The 26,739-nt window shown below is 39.7% G+C and overlaps 1 protein-coding gene across 1 annotated transcript in view; it reads left to right on the top strand.

Moving 5' to 3' along the window:
• The window catches only part of LOC149452715 (dynein axonemal heavy chain 5-like), a 401,888-nt gene that overhangs the window by 274,355 nt on the left and 100,794 nt on the right, over positions 1-26,739 (top strand). The window contains exons 60-62 of the mRNA XM_089689046.1: positions 5,676-5,894; positions 6,524-6,700; positions 23,279-23,473. Coding sequence (XP_089545172.1) covers positions 5,676-5,894; positions 6,524-6,700; positions 23,279-23,473 — 591 coding nt within the window. The remainder of the gene's footprint in view (positions 1-5,675; positions 5,895-6,523; positions 6,701-23,278; positions 23,474-26,739) is intronic.

Genomic DNA, 26,739 nt, shown 5'->3' with positions numbered 1-26,739 from the left:
TTCAATACAGGAAGAATCAGAGGGCCCTGCTTGTTAGAGCGTATAATATATGTATATACTTGACTATTTTCAGGCCACTGTGGTCCAGGCATTACCAGCCATTGTCAAGTGCTCGCTCTTAAGTATAGTCCGAAATTCCACTTTAAGCTAAGTGAAAATTCCCTTGCAAAGGGAAAATGCCCTTGCAAAGTGAAAATTCACTTTGCTAAGTGAACAGACTATTTTGCCTTTAGCTTGGTATCGAGAGCCAGTCTGTCACATACCTGGGTAGTGAGCCTGACATGAAGAGGCAGACCTCTCGTACAACTCCGGTTCAAGGACTGCTGAGAGTGGGACAGCGGTCGCGGGAGCTCGGCGGGGTAAGAGGGCCTGGGATCTGTCCGGTGATAGCTGTTGGACTGATGAGTAGCAGACCAGAGCAGGAGGGTGCAGATGTATCCGTGCAGGATGGATGGATGCGGGAGCACCGTGTAGTGAGAAGCAGAGTCAGACGAGCCGGGTTCGGTATTAGACGAGACAGATCAGGCTTAAACAGCAGGCAGGAGAATAGTCGGGTCACAGGCCAGGTTCAATAACAGGAGGTCAATCAAGCAGGAGCAGGCAGAAGAGTAATCCAAGGACAGTCCAGAAGTCAGGGCAGGAGGCGATCAATAAGAAGTCAGGAAACAGGTTGGTTTTGGCAACAGGGAACAATCACAGAAGTCAGTAACATGATCAGGGGAAAAGACCATACGGCAATGAGATAACCACAGCAGCCAGCTTAAATAGCCCTCCTGGCGCCAGCAATAGTGACAGGCGTGCACCCGCGTGTGCGAGTGCGCCTGTCCAGGCTCCCGCACATCTGCTCGGCTTGCCAGAACCCTGCGCATGCGCATATTCATGCGCCTCAGAGCTTCACCTGTACTACGGGCAGGCCTTTCCTGACACAGTCATTTTTTTTATCAAGTAGGATGGTGGCTAAGCAGAAGGCACCATTTGCTTTGCTATACTTATCTTATCCCAATCTTAGTCCCATTTCAAAAAAGGAACATTACCTGTATGGAATATATGTGTTTCCCATACAGAATTGGTGTTGTTTTGTTTTGGATATTTGGGTTTCTTGCATAACCCAAAACAGTAATTAATAGAAAGCTACTGCAATGGGTCCTGAGACTATGTGTGTATTTCAATATCTGTGGTTTGGATATTAGATTGTAAGCCTATCTGTAATTACATTTTGTTATTGTCTCTCTGGACATAAATGTGATCATTTAAAAAAGCAAAGTAAACTTTAAAATGGTATTTCATTTGAGTTACAGAGCTCGGGTTTCTCAACTATTTAGTATGCTGTATTTTATTATTGGGTTATATTATTCCTCTTGGCTAAAAATGTGTAACATTGTATTACGTTCAGTTTCATTATATATTTATGTTGTTCCATCTCCCCCCTGCTAGTTTCCAGGCATATTCTCCTGATTAGCTGAAGTTAGCTGTGCACAATGAGAATAATTAGCTCTTGATGGAGTTGAAATGGGAAACTGTAAAATACGTACAGCAAAATTCCAAGAATCCAATTTTAGGTTTACTTTCCAGACACCTAGCTGCTTAGTCCTAAATTTTTCCAGCATCATGTAGGGTGTTCTTTTCTATTGAAACTGACATATAATTGTTAAAATATTCAAATTAAATGGAGAGAGGCAAATATCATTTGGACTTAGGAGAAGATAGTACATAATTGGAAATAATAAGTACAATAAAAGTGTGTGCTATAGTGCTCACGGGAATCCTCCATGATTTTTTTCAGGCTGAACTTGACGAGTTTGTCTTTTTTTCAGTCTAACTATAATTAAAAATGTATTGAACAAAAGAAGCAGTTCTGCACTTTTACCTTGGGAAAGAATTTACTATTTTTGCATTGTCCATAAAACATGTATAGCCTATTGATGGCTATTTATGACCATGATGAAAGGATACTAAATATATGTTACAAATATAAAAGTATATAAGATGAGCAAAAACATGATAACTTGCCAATTGTCTTTTCTGTGTAAGCTATACTATAGAGCAGGGGTGTCAAACTGGCGGCCCTCCAGCTGTTGCGAAACTACATCCCATCGTACCTCTGCCTTTGGGAGTCATGCTTGTAACTGTCAATCTTGCAATGCCTCATGGGAATTTTAGTTTGGCAACAGCTGGAGGGCTGCCAGTTTAACACCCGTGCCATAGAGACTTTGTCGTGTCTATTCCTTTGCCTGGTTATGTACAAGATAGGTACATGCTTTTACGAGCATTGATGTTCTTACTTTTGTTTCCAATATTAACAAAAACTCATTTGGATGAGATAAGACATAGTAAAAAATTTTAGTGAAGTTTCCTAAGAACAAAAAAAAAATTATTTATATATACAGTGTATATATATATATATATATATATATATATATATATATATATATATACATATACAGTACATACACACTATATTGCCAAAAGTATTGGGATGCCTGCCTTTACACGCACATAAACTTTAATAGCATCCCAGTCTTAGTCCGTAGGGTTCAATATTGAGCTGGCCCACCCTTTGCAGCTATAACAGCTTCAACTCTTCTGGGAAGGCTGTCCACAAGGTTTAGGAGGGTGTCTATTGGAATGTTTGACCATTCCTCCAGAAGCACATTTGTGAGTTCAAGCACTGATGTCGGACGAGAAAGCCTGGCTCGCAGTATCTGCTCTAATTCATCCCAAAGGTGTTCTGTTGGGTTGAGGTCAGGACTCTGTGCAGGCCAGTCAAATTCTTCCACCCCGAACTCGCTCTTCCATGTCTTTATGGACCTTGCTTTTTGCAATGGTGCGCAGTCATGCTGGAACAGGAAGAGGCCATCTACAAACTGTTCCCACAAAGTTGGGAGCATGAAATTTTTCAAAATGTCTTGATATACTGATGCCTTAAGAGTTCCCCTTACTAAAACTAAGAGGCCAAAGCCAACCCCTGAAAAACAACCCCACACTATAATCCCCTCTCCACCAAACTTTACATTTGGTACAGTGCAGTTAGGCAAGTACCTTTCTTCTGGCAACCGCCAAGCCCAGACACGTCCATTGGATTGCCAGACAGAGAACGCCAGAAGCATAATTGGTCACTCCAGAGAACACATCTCCAGTGCTCTAGAGTCCAGTGGTGGCGTGCTTTCCACCACTGCATCTGCATCTGCATTGCACTTGGTGATGTAAGGCTTGGATACAGCTGCTCGGCCATGGAAACCCATTCCATGAAGCTATCTATGTACTGTTGTTGTGCTAATCTGAAGGCCACACGAAGTCTTTAGCTATCGACTCTACAGAGCACTATGCGCTTCAGCATGTGCTGCACATACAGTTAATAATTCCACTGCGAAGTATGAGTTGGGTGAAGCCAGAAGTGCTTTATTAGGAACAGCTGTGATAAACACAGAAAACTCTTAATGGCATGAGACCGGATGTTCATTGTAATCATGGCCCTCTATACATTACTAAACATTTCCATATGCATTAATAAACATCTTTAATCACAATACTGAATATCTAGACTGCTGCAGATATGCTTTTAACCTATTCTGCATAACAACAGTGTATTACAATAGAGAAATCACCTTCCCTGTATCTTAGCGCCAAATCGCATATCTGCAATATATATTCACATTTATGCTACGAGTAGTCTGATTGCATAATAGTAGCAGCGGCATTTACTAACCACCAGGGCATATGTTAAGTCATTTTGTCCTATTTATCATGTTAAACAGCCTCCTGTTTACCTGTAATAAACACAGAAGACTCTTAATGGCATGAGACCTGATGTTCATTGTAATCACTGTCCTGCCGGAAACAAAGTGTTAGACTTTCAGTCCCCCCCTTCTGTGTCCTTCTCTTAAAAAAAAGGATGTAGTTCTGCCATCTTGTGGTGATACAATAAAAATGCAATCACTAGTATTTTCTATTGACAAAGATAGATTACTGTTATATTAGGTATTAGGCTTTGGATTTAAATTTTATGGGGCTGCCTATTTTCTACAGCTCTTACACATGTGTGGACCCTGCTTTGTTATTTTACGTGGTCTACCACTTCGTGGCTGAGTTGCTGTTGTTCCCAGTTGCTTCCACTTTGTTATACTACCACTAACAGTTGACTGTGGAATATTTCGTAGCAAGGAAATATCACAGGTGGACTTGTTGCAGAGGTGGCATGCTTGAATTCACTGAGCTCCTGAGAGCGACCCATTCTTTCACAAATATATGCAGAGGCAATCTGTATGCCTAGGTGCTTGATTTTATACACTTGTGGCCATGGAGGTGATTGGAACACCTGAATCCAATGATTTGGAGGGGTGTCTCAATACTTTTGGCAATAAAGTGTGTGTGTGTGTCAGTTATGCCATTCTAAAACTTAAAGTACACAAAGTAAAAGTAAATCTCTTTAAAAGTGGTATAGTTACCCATAAGGCCGATACTCTGACTTTTTTTTTTTGGCATATAGAAATTAAAAAAGAAAACCCAAAAAACCCCAATATTTGGAAAATAGCATACTGTACTTCCAGTATCTCATATTTTTCTATTTAAGTTAGCAAGCAAGAATATAAAATATTAAAGTTGAACTATAGTCAAAAGATTAAATCCTGCTAGATCACTTCATGCTGTCCCCTTTTGCAGGTATAGCTATGTAAAACCTTAAAAAAAAAAGTGCCTGTATTGTTTAAAATCCAAAAATACACTGTCTCACCCTGCTGTGCAAATGCTCAGCAGCTCTCTCTTTTTTGGCACTGCTGAAACTGCAGAGGCGGATCTGCTGAGTTACTCAAGATTTACTGCTGCTCAGGGGCTCTGGGCTTCAGCAAAATGGTAGCCACCAGCAAGAAGATACAGAAACAATGCTGGAGGCAGCTTACAGCACACACTAATTTTGGTAGCATAATTATTAATGTGGAACGTATGTTCCTGGCTAAAGAACCTTATTTTTTTATGAATTTGTTATTAGTAAAGTTTTGCTTTAAGTTTAACATTTTCTGTTTTGTGCACAGAATTAAAAACTATATTGACCAAAAGGTTTTATTGTCACTCATGTCTTCTGTCAACTACAAAGACACAGCAAAAATATATTTAGTTTCACTGCTAACACCTTTTTGCATGGCTTGGAATTTTTCTATTATATTTTACCACATTACAAATAAAAGAAGAGATTGTGTGGAGTACCATGTAACTCAGTAAAGTCAATATTAACACACGTTGTCATGAACAGCATCAGCCCCAAACTATTGTAAGATGCAGGGAGAATTATGTAAAAATACTCTAGGGACTATGCAAAATCCTGCTTCAAATATATGGCACTTTGGCCCACAAAGTGCTTATTTTTGAGACTCTTGCACATGAGTATGATCATTCTCAAGGCTCATATTTTTTCAGTTTTAGACAGCCCTGTGTGTATATAAATGAGTTTATGCAGGTTTTTAGGGATTCGTCATGGAAGACAGAAGAGAAGCAATAACATGACATGATGCTGAACGACTGGATAAGTCTTAGACATGCATCACACATTTAATGCACTGAAATTATTGCTTTGTTGTGTTAAATTGTTTTGGTAATTGATTGTTACTGTTTAAAGGTTGTAGACGCTAAAAAAAAAAAAATTCTGCAGCATTTTCCAACAGCTTGTTCTGTCTCCTTCTTAGGCTAACTTGGCACTACAGGGAGCCAAGCTTGTAGTTGCCGAAGCAGAACTGAACAATGCACAGAGCCAACTTGATGCCAAGCAGAGAGAGCTAGATGATGTGCAGGCCATGTATGATGCTGCTATGAGAGAGAAACAAATGCTACTTGATGATGCAGAGGCCTGCAGGCGGAAGATGAACAATGCAACAGCACTGATTGAAGGACTTGGAGGAGAAAAAGTAAGAACATATATTACACTGTCTTCCTTTGCAGTCACATTTTTTCTTGGTTGTTGGTTAATTGTACTTGAACTGATAACCTTTTCATCCATAGTGTAGTTGGATTTGTATTACATTGCATTTTAATATATTACATGCAAATTTTGCAGGCATGTAAGGTGGAAAAATTGATGTTTTCCTTTTGAGAGCAAACTTATCACTCCCTAAGTTAGACATAGCCTGACAAATTCAAATTTTGGATCCACCTGGTGCACATTACCATTTAAATGAGAATTTGTGGTTGCAGGGCATCTCAGGAGCCACTGAAATATGGGGCACCTGCAGTATTTAATTTGCATTGTGGGCACTTTTCAATAGATTTCTGAGGCCCCTGTAAAAAAAAAAGTGGTGTGGATTTGGGAGAGGTCCTTAGGGATGACTTTTCCAAAAGTCATAATTTACATAGTGGAAGTGCCCTGCACCCAGCATTCATGTATTCTCATATAAGTATGTTCTTGAACTCTATTAACATTAAAATATGTTGGTGTTAATTCTGAACTTTCTAGACCTAATGTTATATTTTTTAATACAAATGATTTGATATAAATATTACACTTTTGTATTAAATATATGTGTTACTTTTTCTATAGATACGATGGACAGAAAGCAGTAAAAATTTTCAGAATCAGATTATTAGGCTAGTTGGGGATGTTCTTTTAGCCACTGGTTTCCTATCCTACAGTGGGCCATTTAATCAAGAGTATAGGACTCTGCTGCTGCAACTTTGGAAGAAGGAAATGAACCATAATAGGATACCATACAGTGATGTAAGTATTTCCAATACATATTAATCACATAATTCTATAGCAGTGTTTAAGTAGTGTTTGTTAACACATCTGGACCAACATTGCCCGTTTTCCCTTTATATGTCTGTGGTTTTATGTTAATAAAATCTGATTATTAGCTACGTTAGAGAATCTAGTTGAGTAACGACATCAAAGAGTTGTCATTGAAGTGGTCCAATCATCTTATTCAGACTATCAAAAATTATGTCAATTTTGGCTGTCCACGAATGATTGACTTTTGAGCCAAAATTTGTAAGTATAGCTTTATGGAAAAAAAAAATTAATTTTATTAAAGGAAAATGTCACCTTTTGTAATATGTTACGAAAGGACCAACCCCCCATTGTGAGAGTGAGCGAGGGAATCTTCTCCCCCTGCTAGCCATCACAATTTGTTTAAAAATGTGGCCATGCGGAGCTCTGCCCACCGGCCACATCACTCATTCACAGTATTCTGTGAATGGAAAAACTGCAAGTTCTGAAAAAGCTTTTGCGACTGTCAGCTTGTAGTTCTCAAGGAAATACCAGGTAGTTCACTAATTCTTCCTGTCAGAATGTATCTGTTTGCCCATATGAGATGCGAGCACACAGATGCACTGACAGGTCTGAAGAAGTCCTGTATGGCACCAATGATCTGCTGATCACTGAAAAAAATGTGCAGTTATTTGTTTTTGTTAAAAGGTGAACTTATCCTTTAAGTAAAGTGAATCAGTCAGTTTCCATTTAGTGGAAACATAATTATTAATAAGTGAAGGGGAAGAGTCTAGTGCAAGGAAGGTGGGGGCGGGGGGGGGGGGGGGGGGCAGGGATAAAAGCTAAATTCAACAGACATAAGAGATCCTGTGTATGGCATGTGGCCAAAATCCAACGGCTTCTTGTGAGCAGATATATTTATTTTGAAATGAACAAAGAATTGCCAGTACTTTTCAATTGATTATATGATTTAATTCTGGAAGAGTTGAAAGACATTTAGGGCTTTCATTTTTCTATAAATATTTAAAAACCTGCATGCTATATATCCCAAAATGGCTGTAAAACCTTATTAAAAAAAAAAAAACAACAAACGTATACTTACCTGCTCTGTGCAATGGTTTTGCACAGAACAGCTTCGATCCTCCTTTTCTGGGCTCCCCCGCCTGTTCTCCTGGCACCTCCCTAATTGCCATGCGCCCACCATAGGAGGCCGTTTCCTATGGGGGCACTTGTGCATGCTCGATTCTGAGCCAGGCTGTTTGTATCTATTCAGACACACAGCCCAGCTTTGCCCTGCCCCCCTGCTCTCTTCTCATATGTAGGATTTGACTTACAGCAGCAGGAGCCAATGACTCCCTCTGCTCTCAACCAAGCTTGTGAGAGTGGGGAGAAGGGAGAAGAGCAAAGAGCTGCTGCAGATATGCACAGAGGTGGATTGAGCTCAGGCAAGTATTTAGGGGGGCTGGGGAGTGTGCTCCTATTAAAAGGTTTTTTTTTACCTTAATGCAGAGAATGCATTAAGGTAAAAAAAAACCTTTTACCTTTACAACTACTTTAAGGACTTTTAATAAATAGCTAATAATCAAGTTATATAACTAAAGCCAGTTATTTGTATAAAACACACACTACAACAGATACTTTTGTACTTTTTTAAACCTATAGTAACCAGTAAGTTTGAAAGACGAACACAGTGATTTTTACTAGCAGCTATAGCAGCTAGCAGTAATCACATGAAAAATACGACAGGCAAGTTGTACCCGAGTTGTATAACAATCGAATTGGGTACAGTCAGCCTGCCAATAGATGGTTCACATCTCAGCCAATCCCTGCTGAACTGACCAAACATTTGAACCATCTATGGCCGGCTTAAGTCAATCTAGTGAAAATGATTTGCTTGATTTGGTTATGTGCTGTACATTTTTACAGTCTCTCTCATAATAGAAATCATTAATATACAGACAGAAACAGAAAAAAAAAAGATCTGATAAAGTAAAATATTTTAATTCAACATTGTTTGATGGTTGAGAAGAAAAAGTATGATGCAGCATTTCAATGCCTATAAAGATAATATACAACATGCACTGAACAATTAAAGTGAAAGCAAAAATCTGTGGTATATCTGGTCATTCCCATACAGCATTGCAGTTGTAATAAAGTAGTATATTAATTAGGTAATAAATCTACTTGCTAAATTAATAAAGCAGATATGAAAGTTGAAAACAAATGTGTAAGGTTACTGTTTGCAGTACCAGTAAATGCCTAGATTCCCTGCACAAAGTTCTATTTCAGTGTGGTTGTATCAGGAGAACAGCCGGGCCAGTGACTCATCTTCTATGCCTCTATCTACTGGACGATCTGCAATTTTTAGTAACAACACAAGCAGTGGCACTTGCTGGAGACTAATAGAAGTTGTCATAAAACCTCAGTATGACTCATATCATGGACAAAGTCACACTAGGTAACAGCACAAACTACTGGATTAATTAGATTTTATCTCTTGAGGCAAGAAGTTTAGTTCTGCACAATATTTGTAAAACATATTTGGCATTGTCTAATTAAATTAGTATCTCATGTCACAAATCACAATGCTTCCAGTGTCTTAGAGAGCAAAGTTATGTTAAGACCTTTGGAATGTTTTTTCAGAAGAAAAAGAACACTGGATTCACACATGGGCGGTGCAAACTGAAGTTCAGGTTTCACAGCTAGTTAACACAGTAGTTGTTAAGCGGTTCAGGTTAGGTTTAGATCAGGTTCAGAACAGGTTTAGATAAGGTTCAGGTCAGGATTTGTCAGGAATGGACTCAGCACTGGTGGTGGGACTCACCTGCCGTGTGGGCTGCAGTACCAGGGCTGACCAGCGGGTACTCTCAGCAGCCAGAAGCTCACTCCTGCAGTCAGCCAACACCTGGGGCTGATTGCAGGAGGTGTATTTAAGGAATAACCAGGCCTGTGATCAGGGCCTTGGTGTATGTTTCCCATGAGCCCCTGTACCTGGTATCCTGTGTTCCTGCCTGTCTGCCTAGTTGCTGACTGTCTCCTGTTGAACCCCTGGCTTGCCTGACCATCCTTCTGCCTGATCCTCTGTACCGCGCTGGCCGTGAGTTACTGAACCCGGCTTGTGACCCTGACTATTCTCTGCATGCTCCTCCGGTACCTCACTGCCCGCACGTTGCTGACCTGGCCTGCCTGACTACGCCTGACGCTACCCAGACGATCCAATCCATCTATCCGTCCCTGTTACCAGGTCTGCCAGCCTCTTCACGTCAGGCTTTCCCCCGGTACATACCCTCGGTGGACCCCTCTACCACAGTTGGGTGCACTCAGGGGCTGCAACCTGGTCTCAGTCCTGCGCCAAGTCCATCCCCACCATCAGGGGCTCTGGTGAAAAGGCAGACTGGGGCTTAGACTCCGTGCCCTGGGGAATCCCATTTTGTAGGTACTAGAGATCCCGCAGGGCGGTGCCTGACAGTACCTGACGGCCTGCCTGACCATTCCACCTCTCCAGCCCTGACTACGCCTGTGTTCCCACACATTTCTGGTCATACCCGGATCCTTAACAGGATTGTATCCTGCTCAAAACTAATAACGTGCGGTTTAGAAACTGTTCCCATAGAAGTCAATAGCCTATAATCCTCACCTGAACTGGACTGCTCATACAGGACTCTTTTTCAATCCACGCTGAATCCACACTGCGAGTGCACTGGACATATGTGAACAGCCACTATAGGAAGAAACATTGTTTCACATGTCATGCGGATTAGATGCGGTCAATACCTCATCCAATCCACATATATGCGAACTGTGGGGATTCCTCTTTTCAGTGCTGCTGGATGTGAACTTCCCCAATGTAACAGGCTATTCATGGAGATCGGTTTTCAATAAATTGTTGTATTAATATTGCCTCCTTCACCCTCTTAATTTCCAAGTCCAAAAAATGCTATCATATTTAATTTCACTCATGAAGTACATCCCAATATTGTTTCAATTTAAGGTGGCTACAAATTCCATGAACAGATCCTTTTGACCCTGCCATAATATAAACACATCATCAGTTAATCTTACCCACATGAGAATGTTTGATGTGAAACATTCTAGTTCTTATACAAAGACCAGTACATTCCCACCACTCAAGAAAGAGATTTGCATACCTAGGTGCAAAAGACTAACCCATCGCAGTTCTTCTGCGCTGTCTATATACTTTACTATCAAATAGGAAAAAATTGTGTTCCAATAAAAACTTCAAAAGTTGGAGTGAATGTAGTATGGTTCTCAAATAATTTGCCTCTAGTTTTCATTAAGGATTTACAAGCTTTTAGACCCAAATCATGACTGATATTACTATATAAAGCCTCCACATCTAGACTAGCAAGCCAAACATCATCTTTCATTGTGATATCTATTAGTCCATTTACAAAGTCTCGTGTATCTTCAATATATGAAGGTAAACTATATACATAGTTACATAGTTAGTCTGGCTGAAAAAAGACGTCCATCCAGTTCAACCAAAAAAAAAGTTATAATTCTATACCCACAGTTGATCCAGAGGAAGGCAAAAAACCCAGCAAAGCATGGTCCAATTTGTTCCTGCAGGGGAAAAAATTCCTTCCTAATCCTAAAAATTCCTTCCTAAGAGGCAATCGGTTAGTATCCAGTTATAATCTGTGTATCTAAGAAAGAATCCAGGCCTTTTTTAAAGCAATCCACTGAGCTGGCCAGAACCAACTTTTGAGGGAGTCTATTCCACATTTTCACAGCTCTCACTGTGAAGAAACCTTTCTGTGTTTGGAGATTACATTTCTTTTCCTCCAGATATAAAGAGTGCCCCCTTGTCCTCTGTGATGACCTCAGGGTGAATAACTCTACACCGAGTTTACTATATGAACCACTGATGTATTTATACATGTTGATCATATCCCCCCTTAATCTCCTCTTCTCAAGAGAGAATAAATTCAGTTCCTCTAATCTTTCCTCATAGCTGAGCTCCTCCATGCCTCTTATCAGTTTGGTTGCCCTTCTCTGTACTTTCTCCAGTTCCCCAATGTTCTTTTTGTGAATTGGTAACCAAAATTGAACTGCATATTCCAGATGAGATCTTACTAATGATTTGTACAGGGTGTGGGAACTCGCTTCAACGTGGTAGAGCTTCTTCAAAGCACACAGCAACTCGCTTCTTTTAAGGGCTTTTTTGCCCACTTTTATTTACAAGAAAGTTCAAGAAACACAAATGCTTCCCACGCAGGGGTATCCAACATCAAGCAAATCAATAGTATTCAGCCTCCTGGCTTGCACGCAGTTTTAAGTCTGCCTCCTGCAGACTCTTCCCAAAATATGGCACCAGCACACAGCTAGTCTGGCTTCCACCTGACTCCAAGGCAGAGACCTCCCGTCTGCCGGGGTGGAGCCCTCCTGACTCCGTTTGCCGGGGTGGAGCCCAGAACTATGGTTAGGACCCTATAAAAAGGCCTGTACACACCTGTGCACTCAGTGTGCTGGGGGTTCTCAAAACACGGACCCCGGATTGGAGATTTCATCACTCCCAGATCTCTTTGAAATCTCCAGGCTCCAGATCCCAAAACAAACTTAATGAATAAATGAGGAAACCGAAAAGTCAGTTTCCTCTGCAATACATAAACTCTCTGGAGCCCCTCAACCTGCCTGGTTGAGAATCCAGGGTTTTCAACTGGAGTTTGACCGTGGCAGGACACCGCACTGCCACAAGGGGTAATATGATATCTCTCTCTCTGGAGTCTATATCTCTTTAATACAAGAGAGGATTTTGCTCGCTTTAGAAACCACAGCTTGGCATTGCATGCCATTATTAAGCTTGTGATCTACCAGAACCTCCAGATCCTTCTCCACCATTGATTCCCCCAGTTGTACTCCCCTAGTATGATATGAACGGATCAAATTCAAAATCCTAACACTGATGTACAAAGCTGTCCACCATACTGCCCCGTTCTACATCACTGACCTAATATCCAAGTACCGCCCAGCACGCACACTCCGCTCCTCACAAGACCTCCTTCTCTCTAGTTCCCTGGTCTCCTCCTCCCATGCCTGCCTCCAGGACTTCTCCAGGGTGTCACCTATCCTCTGGAACTCCCTGCCCCAACCCATCAGATTATCACCTACTCTCCTCTCCTTTAGGCGTACCCTGAAAACCCATCTCTTCAGGGAAGCCTACCCCACTCCCCGCTAACCTGCCGACCTCCTCCACTCTTCCTACCACTCCATCCCCCTCAGCTATCTCCTCCTGTACCACTATCCCCTCCCTCCTAGATTGTAAGCTCGAAAGAGCAGGACCCTCGATCCCCTCATGTTTTGCATTCTGTTGGTATTGTTCTGTAACATGTTCTGTCCCCCTTTGTAATGTACAGCCCTGAGCGAACCATTGGCGCTTTATAAATACTGTATAATAATAATAATATGATAGGTATCTCATTAGAGAATACCTCACTGGCTTCTGGGGAGAGTGAACCGAAATCAATCTCCTTTTCAAGAAAACCAGCCGTGAGTGTACGTATCTGACCTAGACTAGAAGACATAATCTCAAACACATGCAATGTAAATCAACTATTGAACTAAGCCCTAATTGTAAATCATCATCTTAACAAATAATCATCTTAACAAATCTATGCCAGACGGGGGTGCGTGTCCCTACACACCATCTGGCCAATTGATGAATGTATGTGTATGTGCGATGGTCCTTTCTACATTACAGCATCTCGAACACTTTGAGTAAGCTATAGAAATTGATGCCAAACTTGAAGGGAATAAATACCATCATGTAGGCAATTTAAACTTCAGTTCCTCATATTTTGCCCAAAGAAGAAGTAGGACAAAACCTTACGGTTTTAAATTTCTGTTCTTTAGACAACATGATGTCAAGATCTATTTCCCATTTATAAAAATAATTTGTAAAAGTAGGAGTTTCTAATTTCAAAGAGGCTAGAGTTACTGTATATTGTATATGAGAAAGTAAATGATCAAGGTGATCAGGGCCTAATAGAAAAACTTCAGTCGGGTTTAATTCTGCCAGATCTCTGATAGGCTGTGGAAGGGAATGTAATACCTCAATGCAGGAAGAAGCCTGACTTTTTCTTAGGTCTGTTAGAAAGTAGTAATGGACCAATAAATAAATGATGAAAACTTAATGGGGAGTGCTGTGTCCAATTTAAAAAGCAACTTTCATACCAACCTGAGAAAAACATCTTCTGCCCAGAAATGGGCATTAGTGTACAATTATAATTTCAGTTAAGGTGTTTTATGAAGGAGATATCATTGATACAATCAGTAAAGTAGGTGGGAAAACATTAGGGCAAATCTGAGAGCTCTACTACACATAAGGATTTCTCTATAGAAACCCACATTTTCATTTTATCTGCAAATGTCCATCAATGAGTCTCATCAATAATGTAGCAATGTAGTATCTTCCAAAATCAGGCATATCCAATCCCCCACCTTACTTTGGACTTTAAGTGGATTAAAGCAGAGTGAGAGGTTTTTGGAATTCCAAATAAAATTTTTAGAAATCCTATATAATATTTAAAAAGCGAAAGGAAGATTTGTATAGGCAACATCTGATACAGAAAAAGAATTCTAGGGAGCACAATCATTAAAAAAATCTTACTCCTGCACAGTGTTGGAAAATGAAACTAAGGTAATATTTTTTTAAAAGAGCAATAAATCTTTCACATGCTTCAGCCCCTGAAAGAACCACTGCCACGCAGTAATCATTTGTACAACCATGTTTTACAGTACAAATCTGAAAGTAGAACACAACTGAATGATTGGTGTGGGGCAGCTAAGATGCTTTTTTCTCAAATACTTTAATAAATAAGACTCAAACTTTCAACAAACTCTAAAATGTATTCCTTAACTTTTGACTGCCACATGTTTTTTACCAGCTCATTGGTAACCATTTTACAAGTACAGAAATTAAAAACATAGGCTTGTTACCTTCATGATTTATTTGGAATTTTATATTTTTAAAGTGTTACTAAACTCTAGTTACCTGCCCCCCTTGTAAAGGCAGGGCACACCAACAGGGACACATGTGATTGTATATTGCTTAAAAATAAAGTTGTTTCTACTTTTCTACATTTTCTTCTTTGTGAACTCTTTCTCAGAAACATGGCCTGGTAGTGGGTGAAGCTACATTTGCAAGAAAAAGTATGTGAACCCCTTGGGATTACGTGGAGTTTTGCATGAATTGGGCATAAAATGTGCTCTGAGCGTCATCTAAGTCACAACAATAGAAGAACACAGTCTGCTGAACATAATACTACACAAACATTAGATGTTGCCATGGTTTAATTGCACATAACATGTAAACATTCACAGTGCAGGGAGGAAAAAGTATGTGAACCTTTGGACTTAATAACTGGTTGACCCTCCTTTGGCAGCAATAATCTCAACCAAACGTTTCCTGTAGTTGCAGATCACACCTGCACAAGGATCTGAAGTAATTTTGGACCACTCCTCTTTACAAAACTGTTTCAGTGTAGCAATATTCTTGGGATGTCTGGTGTGAATGGCTCTCTTAAGGTCACGCCACAGCATTTCAATCGGGTTGAGGTCAGGACTCTGACTGGGCCACTCCAGAAGGCGTATTCTGTGCTGTTGCAGCCATTGTTTTGTTGAATTACTTGTATGCTTTGGGTCATTGTCCTGTTGCATCACCCATCCTCTGCGGAGCTTCAGTTGGCGGACAGATGGTCGTACGTTTTCCTGCAAAGTGTCTTGATAAACTCTGGAATTCATTTTCCCATCAATGACAACAATCCGTCCAGGCCCTGAGGCAGCAAAGCAGCCCCAAACCATGATGCTCCCTCCGCCATGTTTTACAGTGGGGATGAGGTTTTGATGTTGGTGTGCTGTGCCTTTTTTTCTCCACACATAGTGTTGTGTGTTCTTCCCAAACAACTCAATCTTGGTTTCATCTGTCCACAGTATATTTTGCTAGTAGTGCTGTGGAACATCCAGGTGCTCTTTTGCAAACTTCAAACGTGCTGCAATATTCTTTTTGGACAGCAATGGCTTCCTCCGTGGTGTCCTCCCATGTACTCCATTCTTGTTTAATGTTTTCTTATTGCAGATGTGTCAACAAAAATGTTAGCATGTGCCAGAGATTTCTGTAGGTCTTTAGCTGACACTCTGGGATTCTTCTTTACCTCATGCAGCATTCTGCGCTGTGCTCTTGCAGTCATTTTTACAGGACGGCCACGCCTAGGGAGAGTAGCAACAGTGCTAAACTTTCTTCATTTGTAGACCGTCTGTCTTACCGTGGACACATGAACCTCGAGGCTTTTGGAGATACTTTTGTAACCCTTTCCAGCTTCATGCAAGTCAACAATTCTTGATCGTAGGTCTTCTGAGAGCTCTTTTCTGCGAGGCATGGTTCACATCAGACAGTGCTTCTTGAAACCAGTAAACCCAAAACAGGTGTGTGTTTTTTAAGGGCAGGACAGCTGTCAGCAACACATCCAATATCATCACACTGATTGGAGTCAAGGTTGGCTCACTCCTGGCTCCAATTAGCTCTGGGAGAAGTCATTAAGCTAGGGCCTCACATACTTTTTCCTCCCTGCACTGTGAATGTTTACATGTTATGTGCAATTAAACCATGGCAACATCTAATGCTTGTGTAGTATTATGTTCAGCAGACTGTGTTCCTCTATTGTTGTGACTTAGATGACGTTCAGAGGACATTTTATGCCCAATTCATGCAAAACTCCATGAAATCCCAAGGGGTTCACATACTTTTTCTTGCAACTGTAAGCCACAGGGTGTGACATGTCCATTGACAATGCTTTAGCTATAACACTCCCTCCCTTCCATACCATTCAAAGCAGAGTGTGTTGTTAGTCAAGCATCTGATCCTAGGGGGGAAGGGGGCACATGTCAGTCTGATACTTAACCATGAATAGCCTGGAAGGTAAAGAAATAACTGCAATCATGTGACCTAGTAAATAATCTGAGTAAAACATGTAGTAATACATGGCTTACATATACAGCTAAATGTGCAAACATGTGCACTGTGGTGGCTAAAGTCTGCAAGCTCTGTGAGCCCGAAGATCATTGCCACAGGGAAGGAGAAAGCACTAAGAATAGCAGGATCAACCAGGTACTTTCCATTCCAAAAAACATGTATTAAGGTGATTCAGTACCTTTTGCAAGCAAAGATTAAGATTAGAAAAGGAATAACTGTCAGCTTTTTCTGAGGACACATTTGCACTTCTGCGCACGTTACCATCTAGTTTGCTTGATTGTTGACAAGTGCTGTGATAGATGTGCACATTCATTTCTCATGGGTCCTCAACACCCCTAAAAATTGCCTGTTTCATATGACCAATAGGAAATACATATAAATACAGTGAAAAAAGGGTCAGGCTAGCCTTTCAGTAAGATTATTATAAATATTGCATAGGGGAATAAAGAAGTTAGGTTGTGCTATATTTAAAGGCTGGGTGCCTAAGATTGGATTTATTGTAGATGATTTCCAAGAATGTCTCTGGTACTAACATATCTTGCTTCCAATAGTAATACAGCATGGCAGCCCATTTGTAACTTTTAAGAACTGCTACTTACTTTTAGAATTTCCAGAAAATGTGAAAATTACAATTGTACATAGTTTAGAATCTGTGGGGGTTATTTACTAAAGCTGGCGACTGGTGTTGCCAGTGGCGAATCTGGTGCGTCTCTGCATAGAAACCAATCAGCTTCCAGGTTTTATTGCCAAAGCTTGATTGAACAAGCTGAAGTTAGAAGCTGATTGGCTACCATGCACAGCTGCATCAGATTCTGAGCGAACCAGTTTAACCTGCACACACTTGTATGTTCGGTTCCATTTCTTTCACATTTTTAGTGTACATTTATCACATTTCAGATGACTTGGCATAACTTTGTTATATGTATATAGTACCGTGTGATATTCAATGTACAATCTCAGTATAGTCTGAATTCAAATGCTGGCAGCCACAGTGCATCATTAACTTAAGAACTGCTTGATTTTCTTTGATCTAGAAATTCAATATTTGGATTTGTGACTTGGTAATGTTGTCTTTTCAAAGCTGCCCTTTGTGGTCAGATAGCATAATACATAAATCATAAAATGCTGTTGTGTATGAGCTGGTTTATTTTGAATTCTACAAGCAGTGTAAACACTCCCCAACCTTCAATCCATGTCATTTTTTATTGAAGAAAGGTGATTGAGAGTGCCCAAGCTTCATTGTCACTTTTGGTTTCCTCTAAGAGCCAGACGTTTTAATTAATTCTCCCTGTCAGTTCTATATTTCTTGGTTCCAAAAGCATAGAGTACCTGTCATGGTTCAGAGACTCAAATAAATGACATTTGTGGTTTATGGACCAAAAAAATGACAATGTAATGGAAAAGTTCTGACTTGTAACATTGAGTTCTTGTTGAAGTATTGCAGCCCACTACTTCTCAAAGTACAATAAAACTGTCAGGCCTTTGGTGACATTTAAAAAATATAGCAGAACTAAGGTTATTATTTTGTACCTTTTACCCCATATTTGACTTTTTTTCTGGGTGCACGATGTTATTGGATCTATCTTTATAAATACTTTAAAGTAAACCTCTGGCCAAGCAGATTCTATGAACTTTTTTTCCTACAAAAATATTTGCAAATCTGTTGAGCTGTGGATTGTATGGAGTAGTGCTAGGTTGTCATGCCTTGCTTAGTGTTGTTTTTTTGTAAACACAGCATGCCTACAGTATTCTGATGCATATTGACTGCTTTTAGGTATCTATGCAAGCCAATAAGAGTGCAATGTAAATGCATAGTAAGCACATTTGAGAGACAGGTTGAGATTTACTAAAACTTCCATGGTTTATTGCCAAGGCTTAACTGAACAAGCTGACGTTAAAATCTGACTAGTTACTATGCAACATTTTCATGGTATCCACAAAGGTAATATGTCCTCCTTTACCTATTGTAATGTAGAAAGGGTAGACTGTAAGGTTCAGGGTGGAAATAGGTATCAGAGATTTTTGAAGCATGAGGTCTGGTTAGCTGCTGGTTGCAAAATATTTTTTTTTTAAACGTTTACTTTGCTGCTCCTTCCATTCACTTATTGCTCATGTGATGTACATCTACTATTTAAGGATTGTTATTCAGATGGTACAATCCGCTGATACATCCGTTGTGCTGGCTTCCTTTTCTGGATTGTGCCCCCATAGCACACAATTTGCTAAAGTGGCACAAAAAAGAGCCTTTAACCACTTGCCGCCCTGCCACTGTAGAAATACTGCGGCAGAGCAGCACGGGCAGGCAAAACCACGTTTTAAAACGTGTGTTTTGTAAAAAGGTAGGGGGCGCGCGTGAGGCGTGCCGCCGCCCTACCTATCCCGCCGATCACAGCCGCGGATGTCAGTCGCCGGGTCACAGCCAGTCCTTACCGGCTATCTCCCAGCGATCGGCGGCAATCAGTGACAGAGAGCACAGCTGCAGTAGCTGTGCTTTCTGTCACTTCCCTGACAGCTCGAGGACAAGCTGATCGGGACAGAAGAGTTTCACTCTCCCGATCAGCCGTGTCCCCTGCAGTACACCCCCCCTAGTAAAACACTCCTCTCACACAGATAACCCTTCCCTGCAAAATAAACTTAACCCCTTCCTCCCCAGTGCCATTAGTACAGTGTCAGTGGGTTTTTTTTTGCACTGATCACTGTATTGGTGTCACTGGGGATGTCAGTGACCCCAAGTCAGTACCCCCCCAGTATCAGAATGTCCACTGCAGTCCCACCATAGGTCGCTGATCGCCGCCATAAATTGCTGATCGCCGCCTTTATTAGTAAAAAAACCCTAAAAATCCCAGTATCTTTCCCGCCATTTGTAAACGCTATAACTTTCACGTAAACCAATTAATTTACACGTATTGTTTTTTTTTTTTAGCAAAGACATGTCGCAGAATGCATTTTGGCAGAAATTTATGACTAAATTTGATTTTTACATTTTTTTTTTACTGGACATGTTTTATAGCAAAAAGTCCAAAATATTGTTTTTTTTCCTTAAAATTGTCAGCCTTTTTTTTTATAGTGCAAAAAATAAAAACCGCGCAGGCGATCAAATACCACCGAAAGAAAGCTCAATTTGTGGGGAAAAAAAGGATGTAAATTTCATTTATGTACCGTATTGCATGACCGCGCAATTGTCAGTTAAACTAGCGCAGCGCTGTATACCAAAAAAATGGCGTAAATTGCAGTATTTATACCATAGTTTGTAGACGCTATAACTTTCACACAAAGCAATCAATATACACTTATTGGGATTTTTTTTACCAAAAACATGTAGCAGAACTTTGAGTTTACTATATATTTTTTATAGCTGAAAGTAAAAAATATTGTTTTTCTTCAAAATTTTTGGTCTTTTGAAAAAAAGGACGTAAATTTTGTTTGGGTGCAGCATTGCATGACCGCGCAATTATCAGTTGAATTAGTGCAGCGCCGAGTAGCAAAAAGAGGCCTGGTCATTAAGGGGGGGTAAATCCTCTGGAGGTCAAGTGGTTAAGTTTTTGAAATATAATTTCCACAGCTGTGTTTGGAAACTCTCTAAATGAAACTTGATAAAAAGATAGTATCAACTGGTGCTTCTACCTGGGCTACCAGTCATTATTTTTGGCTAGCTCCCTAAGTTTGAAAAAATGGTTTAAAAGGGTAAATACAAATATGAAGAACTATACCCAACTATACCCAAGCTTTTGTAGCTGCATTTTATTTCCTTACTTAGGCCATGCAGTTGTTCCATAAAGCTAAATATGAACTGAAAAGTCATTATTGCATCCTAGGTATACATTCAGATGTACAGTAATTCACATCTTACACTTTTCAAGCAGATTAGCCTGACAAGTAAACATGTACAAATGGGTCTGCCTCTAATTTAGTAATGTCTGTGCAACCTTTTTTGTGTGTGTTTGTGTCCTCTGTGCTGGCATTACTTGGCAGCAATCTGAAACCACTTTGCATAGATCTATAACAAAGTTACCACTAAAGATGACAGTTGATAACTCGCTGTGATAATTTTTAGCTTTCCAGAATTTACCCCTTTCTTCAGGGTCCAAGCAATACTGTTTGAACCAAGAATAAGGGGCGAAACCCCAAAAAGCCTGTCCTCCTGTCCTGAAAATGTAATTCCAGAAAAACATAATGCTCAGATTTCAATGCATATTCCAATAGCTCATATGCAAGGAAATCTTCAAATGATTCAAATGAAGAGGCAAACAGGCAGACCTGGGTACCTGAAATCATTTTAAGGTATATACATATAAATGGGTGCCAAACCAAAAGTTGAAGTCCAAAGCACCTTTAATTGTTTACAATAGTTAATGAATCATCAAATGCATTTTAGGGACAACAAAACTCCCCTTTCATTGGGAACAAGGGCTTGAATGAACTCAAAGGAAACTACAACCAATCGGATCTATATTTGATCTGGGGCAAAACCTCCTTTTGGATTAGAGTTATAACACTGTAATCAGCAGCAGTTTGCAACTAAAGAATACAGAGTTTTGTTGCTCCCAAAACATGCTAAATGTTTTGTGTGACTGTATTATGAACAACTATATGCACTTTAGACTCTTTCACTTTTTGGTTTGGCTCCTATTTGTATGTCTCTGCTCTGAAAATGTAACTGTTAAAGTAAATAAAGTATCATGGACAGTACTCGACCTTGTTGTTGCAAGTACTCTAATATAGCCACAGTCACCTTAAAGTGGTTGTAAATCTCTAACATGAAAAACAAGCAAAGCATGTCCCTCTATAGCATATATTGATCTTAAACCAAAGAACCTAGTGTGGTTCCTATTTGCTTTCTTCTCTCTCTGCTACCTGTTGGAGTAACTTCTGATACTGTGCTGACACCACATAATCCCAGAGGATGATCTCTCCTCACCCCCCCAGCACACAGAAGATGATCGAGACCCTCAGATGTGCATGTCTTCAAATGAAACTGCATAGGGAGGATTGTATCCATTCCCTCCACTCAGTTCTCAGACTACACTCAACTCCTCAGTCTGTGCTGTACAGTGTGTGATATCAGATCTCCAACCCCTGCCTTCTGGAGCTCAGACATGCTGTGTAAAATACGTGATTTAGGAGGCTGTAAAAGAGATAGCGCTGCAGATAAATGGGTACAATTTATGTAGGAGGATTTGTTTAATCTCTGTGTATCACATGAGGCTAGTCACTACGCTCAATATATGTATAGGTCTATAACCACTTTTTGCACTGCAGACAAGATAGACGTTTACTTCTAACAGAAGCATAAATGCGAAATGGTCAGGGCAGGTTTATTTATACTTTATGTATGAATCAAGCATAACTCTTACAATTAATGTTTCTAAAAATCAGTCACACATTTCTACATTTCCCCCTCTGTTTTGTCCATTTATTACTTGTCTCCATTGGTTATAAACAATGAAATAAAATTGTTCTTTCTAGAAAATTCCCGTATTGTGAGCTAAAAATAAGTGCGTATTTATGAGATTATAATAATAATCTAATAAATCTTAGAATTTAGAAAACTAATGCCAAATATAGACATATTTCAGAAAGTGAACATCAGGGTGTTGCTTAATGAATGGCTTTGTGTGTCCAGCTAAGTGCTTAGATTTCTATACAGCAGTTATTTTTGTTTCTATGTTTAAAATGAACCTTACTCTACACCCATCCTTAGATAAAGTAGTTGTAAAGGTAGAAGGTATTTTTACCTTCGTGCACTCTCTGCATTAAGGTAAAAAACCTTCTATGTCCAGTTCCCCCCACGTATGCTTACCTGAGCCCGGATCTTGATCCAGCACTGTGCCTGAGAGCAGCGGCTCTCAATGCTCTCTCTCTCTCCTCACTGAGCATGGAGGCCATTGGCTCCTGCTGCTGTCAGTCACAGACATTGTGCAGAGAGTGAGGGGTCAAGTGGTGATATGTATGTCAATGGACACACACACACAGCACAGCTAGGGATCGAGCCCACACAAGGGCCCCCATAGCAAGCTGCTTGCTATGGGGGCACTCGACAGGTGCAAGGAGCTAGGTGGATCAGGGCTGTTCTGCGCAAAACCATTCCACAGAGCGGATAAGCGTGATGTGTTTGTTATTTAAAAAAAAAAATACGATCACTTTTACAAAATAAAACAGGTAGCAAGAATAACAATGAGTTTTTTTGCATCAGAATGTTGCCTTGTGGGCATAATTTAAAGGGTTAACTTGCACTGGAAACATGTAATTTATAAAAGAAATGTAAAAGTGTGTTATATCTTGGGTATATATGTAACTAGTATTAAGGTGGAAAAATTGCACAAATCCTAACTAAATGCAGACTTTATTACCAGGTTGTTGTGGACTGCATTAGGTGTATTGAATAGTTGGTGTCAGGCCCAACACATTATATTAGAAGTATTCTTTCTTATATATATTCCATGTTTCTTACTGGTTTTTCTGTCTAATGGATGGTTCTCATTTATAGGTTTTTTAAAAAATAAAGCAATTCGAGTTGTACTGTCATGGAGAAGAAATTTAGTGTTTGCTCTTTACTAAATTCAAACCTTTGTTTTACACAAATGTGATTTACTGTTTAGGATCTAAACCTTATCTCAATGCTTGTGGACAATGCTACAATTGGTGAATGGAACCTTCAAGGACTTCCTAGTGATGACCTGTCTATCCAGAATGGAATTATTGTTACCAAAGCATCTCGTTTTCCACTTCTTATTGACCCACAGGGTCAAGGGAAAATATGGATTAAAAATAAAGAGAAGAATAATGAACTACAGGTAAAAGAATCTGAAGGAAATGTTTGTTGTTTCTGCTTTCTTGCCTTTACATAAAACCTTTTTTTGTACTAAATTGTTTGGTATATTTTATTAGTCTCCTAAAATCATTTAGTGTGACTTTTTTGTGAAACTCCCTTTATTGTACTTTATCTCTAACTTTGAATCTATTCAATCATTTTTCGCATAACAAAACACATATCAGGAATAATATACAATTAAGAACTTCACAGAAAAGTTGCATGTAGTTGGAACGAGGTAATTCAATGGTCTCACAGCTGCTATCTGGCTAAACATGTGTGTTTAGATTTTTTTTAATCTATTATTTTTGTTCTATTTATCATTTTTATTATTTTTTAGTACAAGTCGAATACACACATGCCAGAGAACAGACTGCATGAACACTCAAGGAGGAAGTTCATGGCACAGATCACTTACATTTCCATGAATGGGGGCACTAAAGCAAGTCTGCTCTCATTTCTGTTCCCTACATACACCTGTTTTCCTACATTCTCCTTCAAATCTGTTATTTTTGCAGCTCATTTATTAGCTTTATTAGGCTATTTTCAAAAGACAAACTCCTTGTTACATTATTTTATAAAACCTCTTTCTTAAATAAGTCTTTAAAAATATAGGAATTATAATTTTGTCTTTTATTTGGTTCCGGTTAATAGGAACTGCATTTAAGGACTCAAAGTCAACCCCTAACCCACCCATTTCCTCCATTGCTCTTTCCTGAACAATTTAGCAGAGACTCTGAGTCTACTGCTTTTTCACAATGTCTGCTGTTTTATTAAATGCCATATGTGGTGAAGCAGTATTCAAATTTCTAGGACCAACCTTACACTCCCAAAGGTGTCATCTATATCCTTGGCAATGCTATGGCCCTAGTAATGGATCACATGTCATAGAGCACATGCCAGCCAGAGCAGATGCTTAAGAATGCTTCCGAGTATTGGCTACTGATCTAAGTACCTGTAAGAATGTCCCCTTTATTGTTTTTAATTCCTCTTTGAATGGGCATGGGTGGTTATGGAAAGTAGAGTTTTTTGATAACTGGCATTAGGAAATCCAGCGATTATGATTGCAGCTGTAGAGACCTGTGGGAATAGGGAGCAATTTAGTACATATGTCCTGGGGGACAGATAACTGTATCTTGGACCCTACTCCAGTTTAACTTCCCTAAATCATGGATTAATTAAACTGTCCTGCACTGCTTCAGAAAAATAATCTTCTATTCAGGCATAGGTAAGCTAGCTGGTTGTCACTGAATGCCAGCAGATACAGAGGGCTCCAAGGTAGAGTGGTTAATCTTAAATTTAGGGGTCAGACAATATTACTCTTGCAAGTTCATACGATTCAACTCTGCTTTACTTAAAATTGTCAGCATTTCATCCTGTGAATTTCGACCCATCTTATGCTGACACTATCTATGGCTGCTTTGTAAAGCAAACACATGGCTTATTACATGATGTGAAATGCTTACATCATCATGTAATAACACTTTGTACAGACAGATTCCTCAAAGTAGCTGACCAAACTGTAATAGAAAGAGAGAGCTAGGGCCACCAATAGAAGACACTTTTCAAAGAAAAGCAGACTTTTTCAAAGTAAGGATTATAGGTAAAGTAAATACAATATCTTCTGAGCCCTAAACATACTTTAAACTTTGCTGGTCCAAAATACTTTTGTTTATATGGTGTGTGGCAGACATGAGAGGCAGAGTTTGACACATGGCATACTGTATGCATAATGTATATATGAGGAGCGTAGGGGCAGATGGGTAGTGTAGGGGTGGGTGTGGGTTAAGATTAGAACTGCACCATAGAAGTTCATGGAACACTAATAGGGAGTGAGGAATCATGAGGATCTATTTGAGAGGGTGGTTGGACACTATGGGGTTGAATATTAAAGGCAAATAGGCTATTCAGTTTGCAAACTATCACTTTGCAAGATAATTTTCCCTTAGCTTAAAGAATAAGCAAAGCTTTACCAACTTCCACCATCCAGTCATGTGCAATCAAAAAAAAATTTTTTTTTTTTCTTATTTTCCTTGCAAACTGAATATTCCCTATCAAATTCAACAGCCTATTTGCCTTTAGTAAATCAGCCCCTATGTGATCACTCCTACACTAAAACATTTTATAGCATTGAAGGGGGAATGTAGCACAGTAGGTTTCCAGCCTGAGGCACAAAAAAGGGTTGGAAACTGACCTACTTGCCTGAACCAATGAGTCTCAAGAGCCAGCTTTAACACTGGACCTCCTAGGGCTTGAAACGTGAGCATACTGTAACTCCAGTGATCAAAATTTAGGACTACTTTTTAACCACTTGCCTACTGGGAACTTATACCCCCTTCCTGCCCAGGCCAATTTTCAGCTTTCAGTGCTGTCACACTTTGAATGACAATTGTGTGGTCATGCAACATTGTATCTATGTAAAATGTATATAATTTTTTTCACACAAATAGAGATTTCTTTTGGTGGTATTTACTCACCGCTAGGTGTTTTATTTTTTGCTCTGTGACAGCGTGAGGAATGTGCAGCCGATAACTGGCAACTGCATTTACTGATGATCTGCTGTGTCATTGGACACAGCTGATCACGTGGTAAAAGGCTGCTGTGATTGGCCTTTTACCACATCACGTGATCAGCTGTGTCTGTAGGACACAGCGATCGCAGAGATCACCAGTGCACACCCCTGGGGGCACGTGGGAGGGCGCATTCTGGGAGGACGTCATAGGACGCCCTCCCAGAACTGGACAACTGCACTGTAGCCATCATTTGGCTATAGCGCAGTTGACAAGTGGTTAAAATGCTCTTTTAGCTTGGATAACACACATCTTTTTAATTCTTCAACTGGTAATTTTAAAATGATAATAACCATTTCTTCATGTATGTCTGAGAAACTGCTTTTGCTACACTTAACAATGATGTGCCTGCAGCTTGGTAATTAACGCTGAATAGTGATGGCCCATATGTTGTTAATAAATCTGTTGGGATGCAATAAACATGAAATCCCAATTATAATTTTATTTATATTAGTCTTTGTTACAGAACATTAAAACTGAGACACATGCAGTAAAAAAAATAGGTATAGTTCTGAATAGTGGAATAAACTCACAACTGTTCTTATACATTTTATATTTCTTTTTATATTGCTTTTGCTAAAATTATTTTATAGGTATTGGAGATATGTCTTCTTACTTCAATGATTTTATGAACCTATTTGAAAATCGTTTTAGAGTGTTTGTGTTTTCATGGGGAGCA

This window comes from Staurois parvus, unplaced genomic scaffold (assembly GCF_062004578.1).
Source record: "Staurois parvus isolate SC_StPar_1 unplaced genomic scaffold, SC_StPar_1.0 ptg000468l, whole genome shotgun sequence".
Taxonomy (NCBI): domain Eukaryota; kingdom Metazoa; phylum Chordata; class Amphibia; order Anura; family Ranidae; genus Staurois; species Staurois parvus.
The sequence above is the reverse complement of the archived record's forward strand: the minus strand, read 5'-3'. Positions and strand labels throughout refer to the sequence as shown.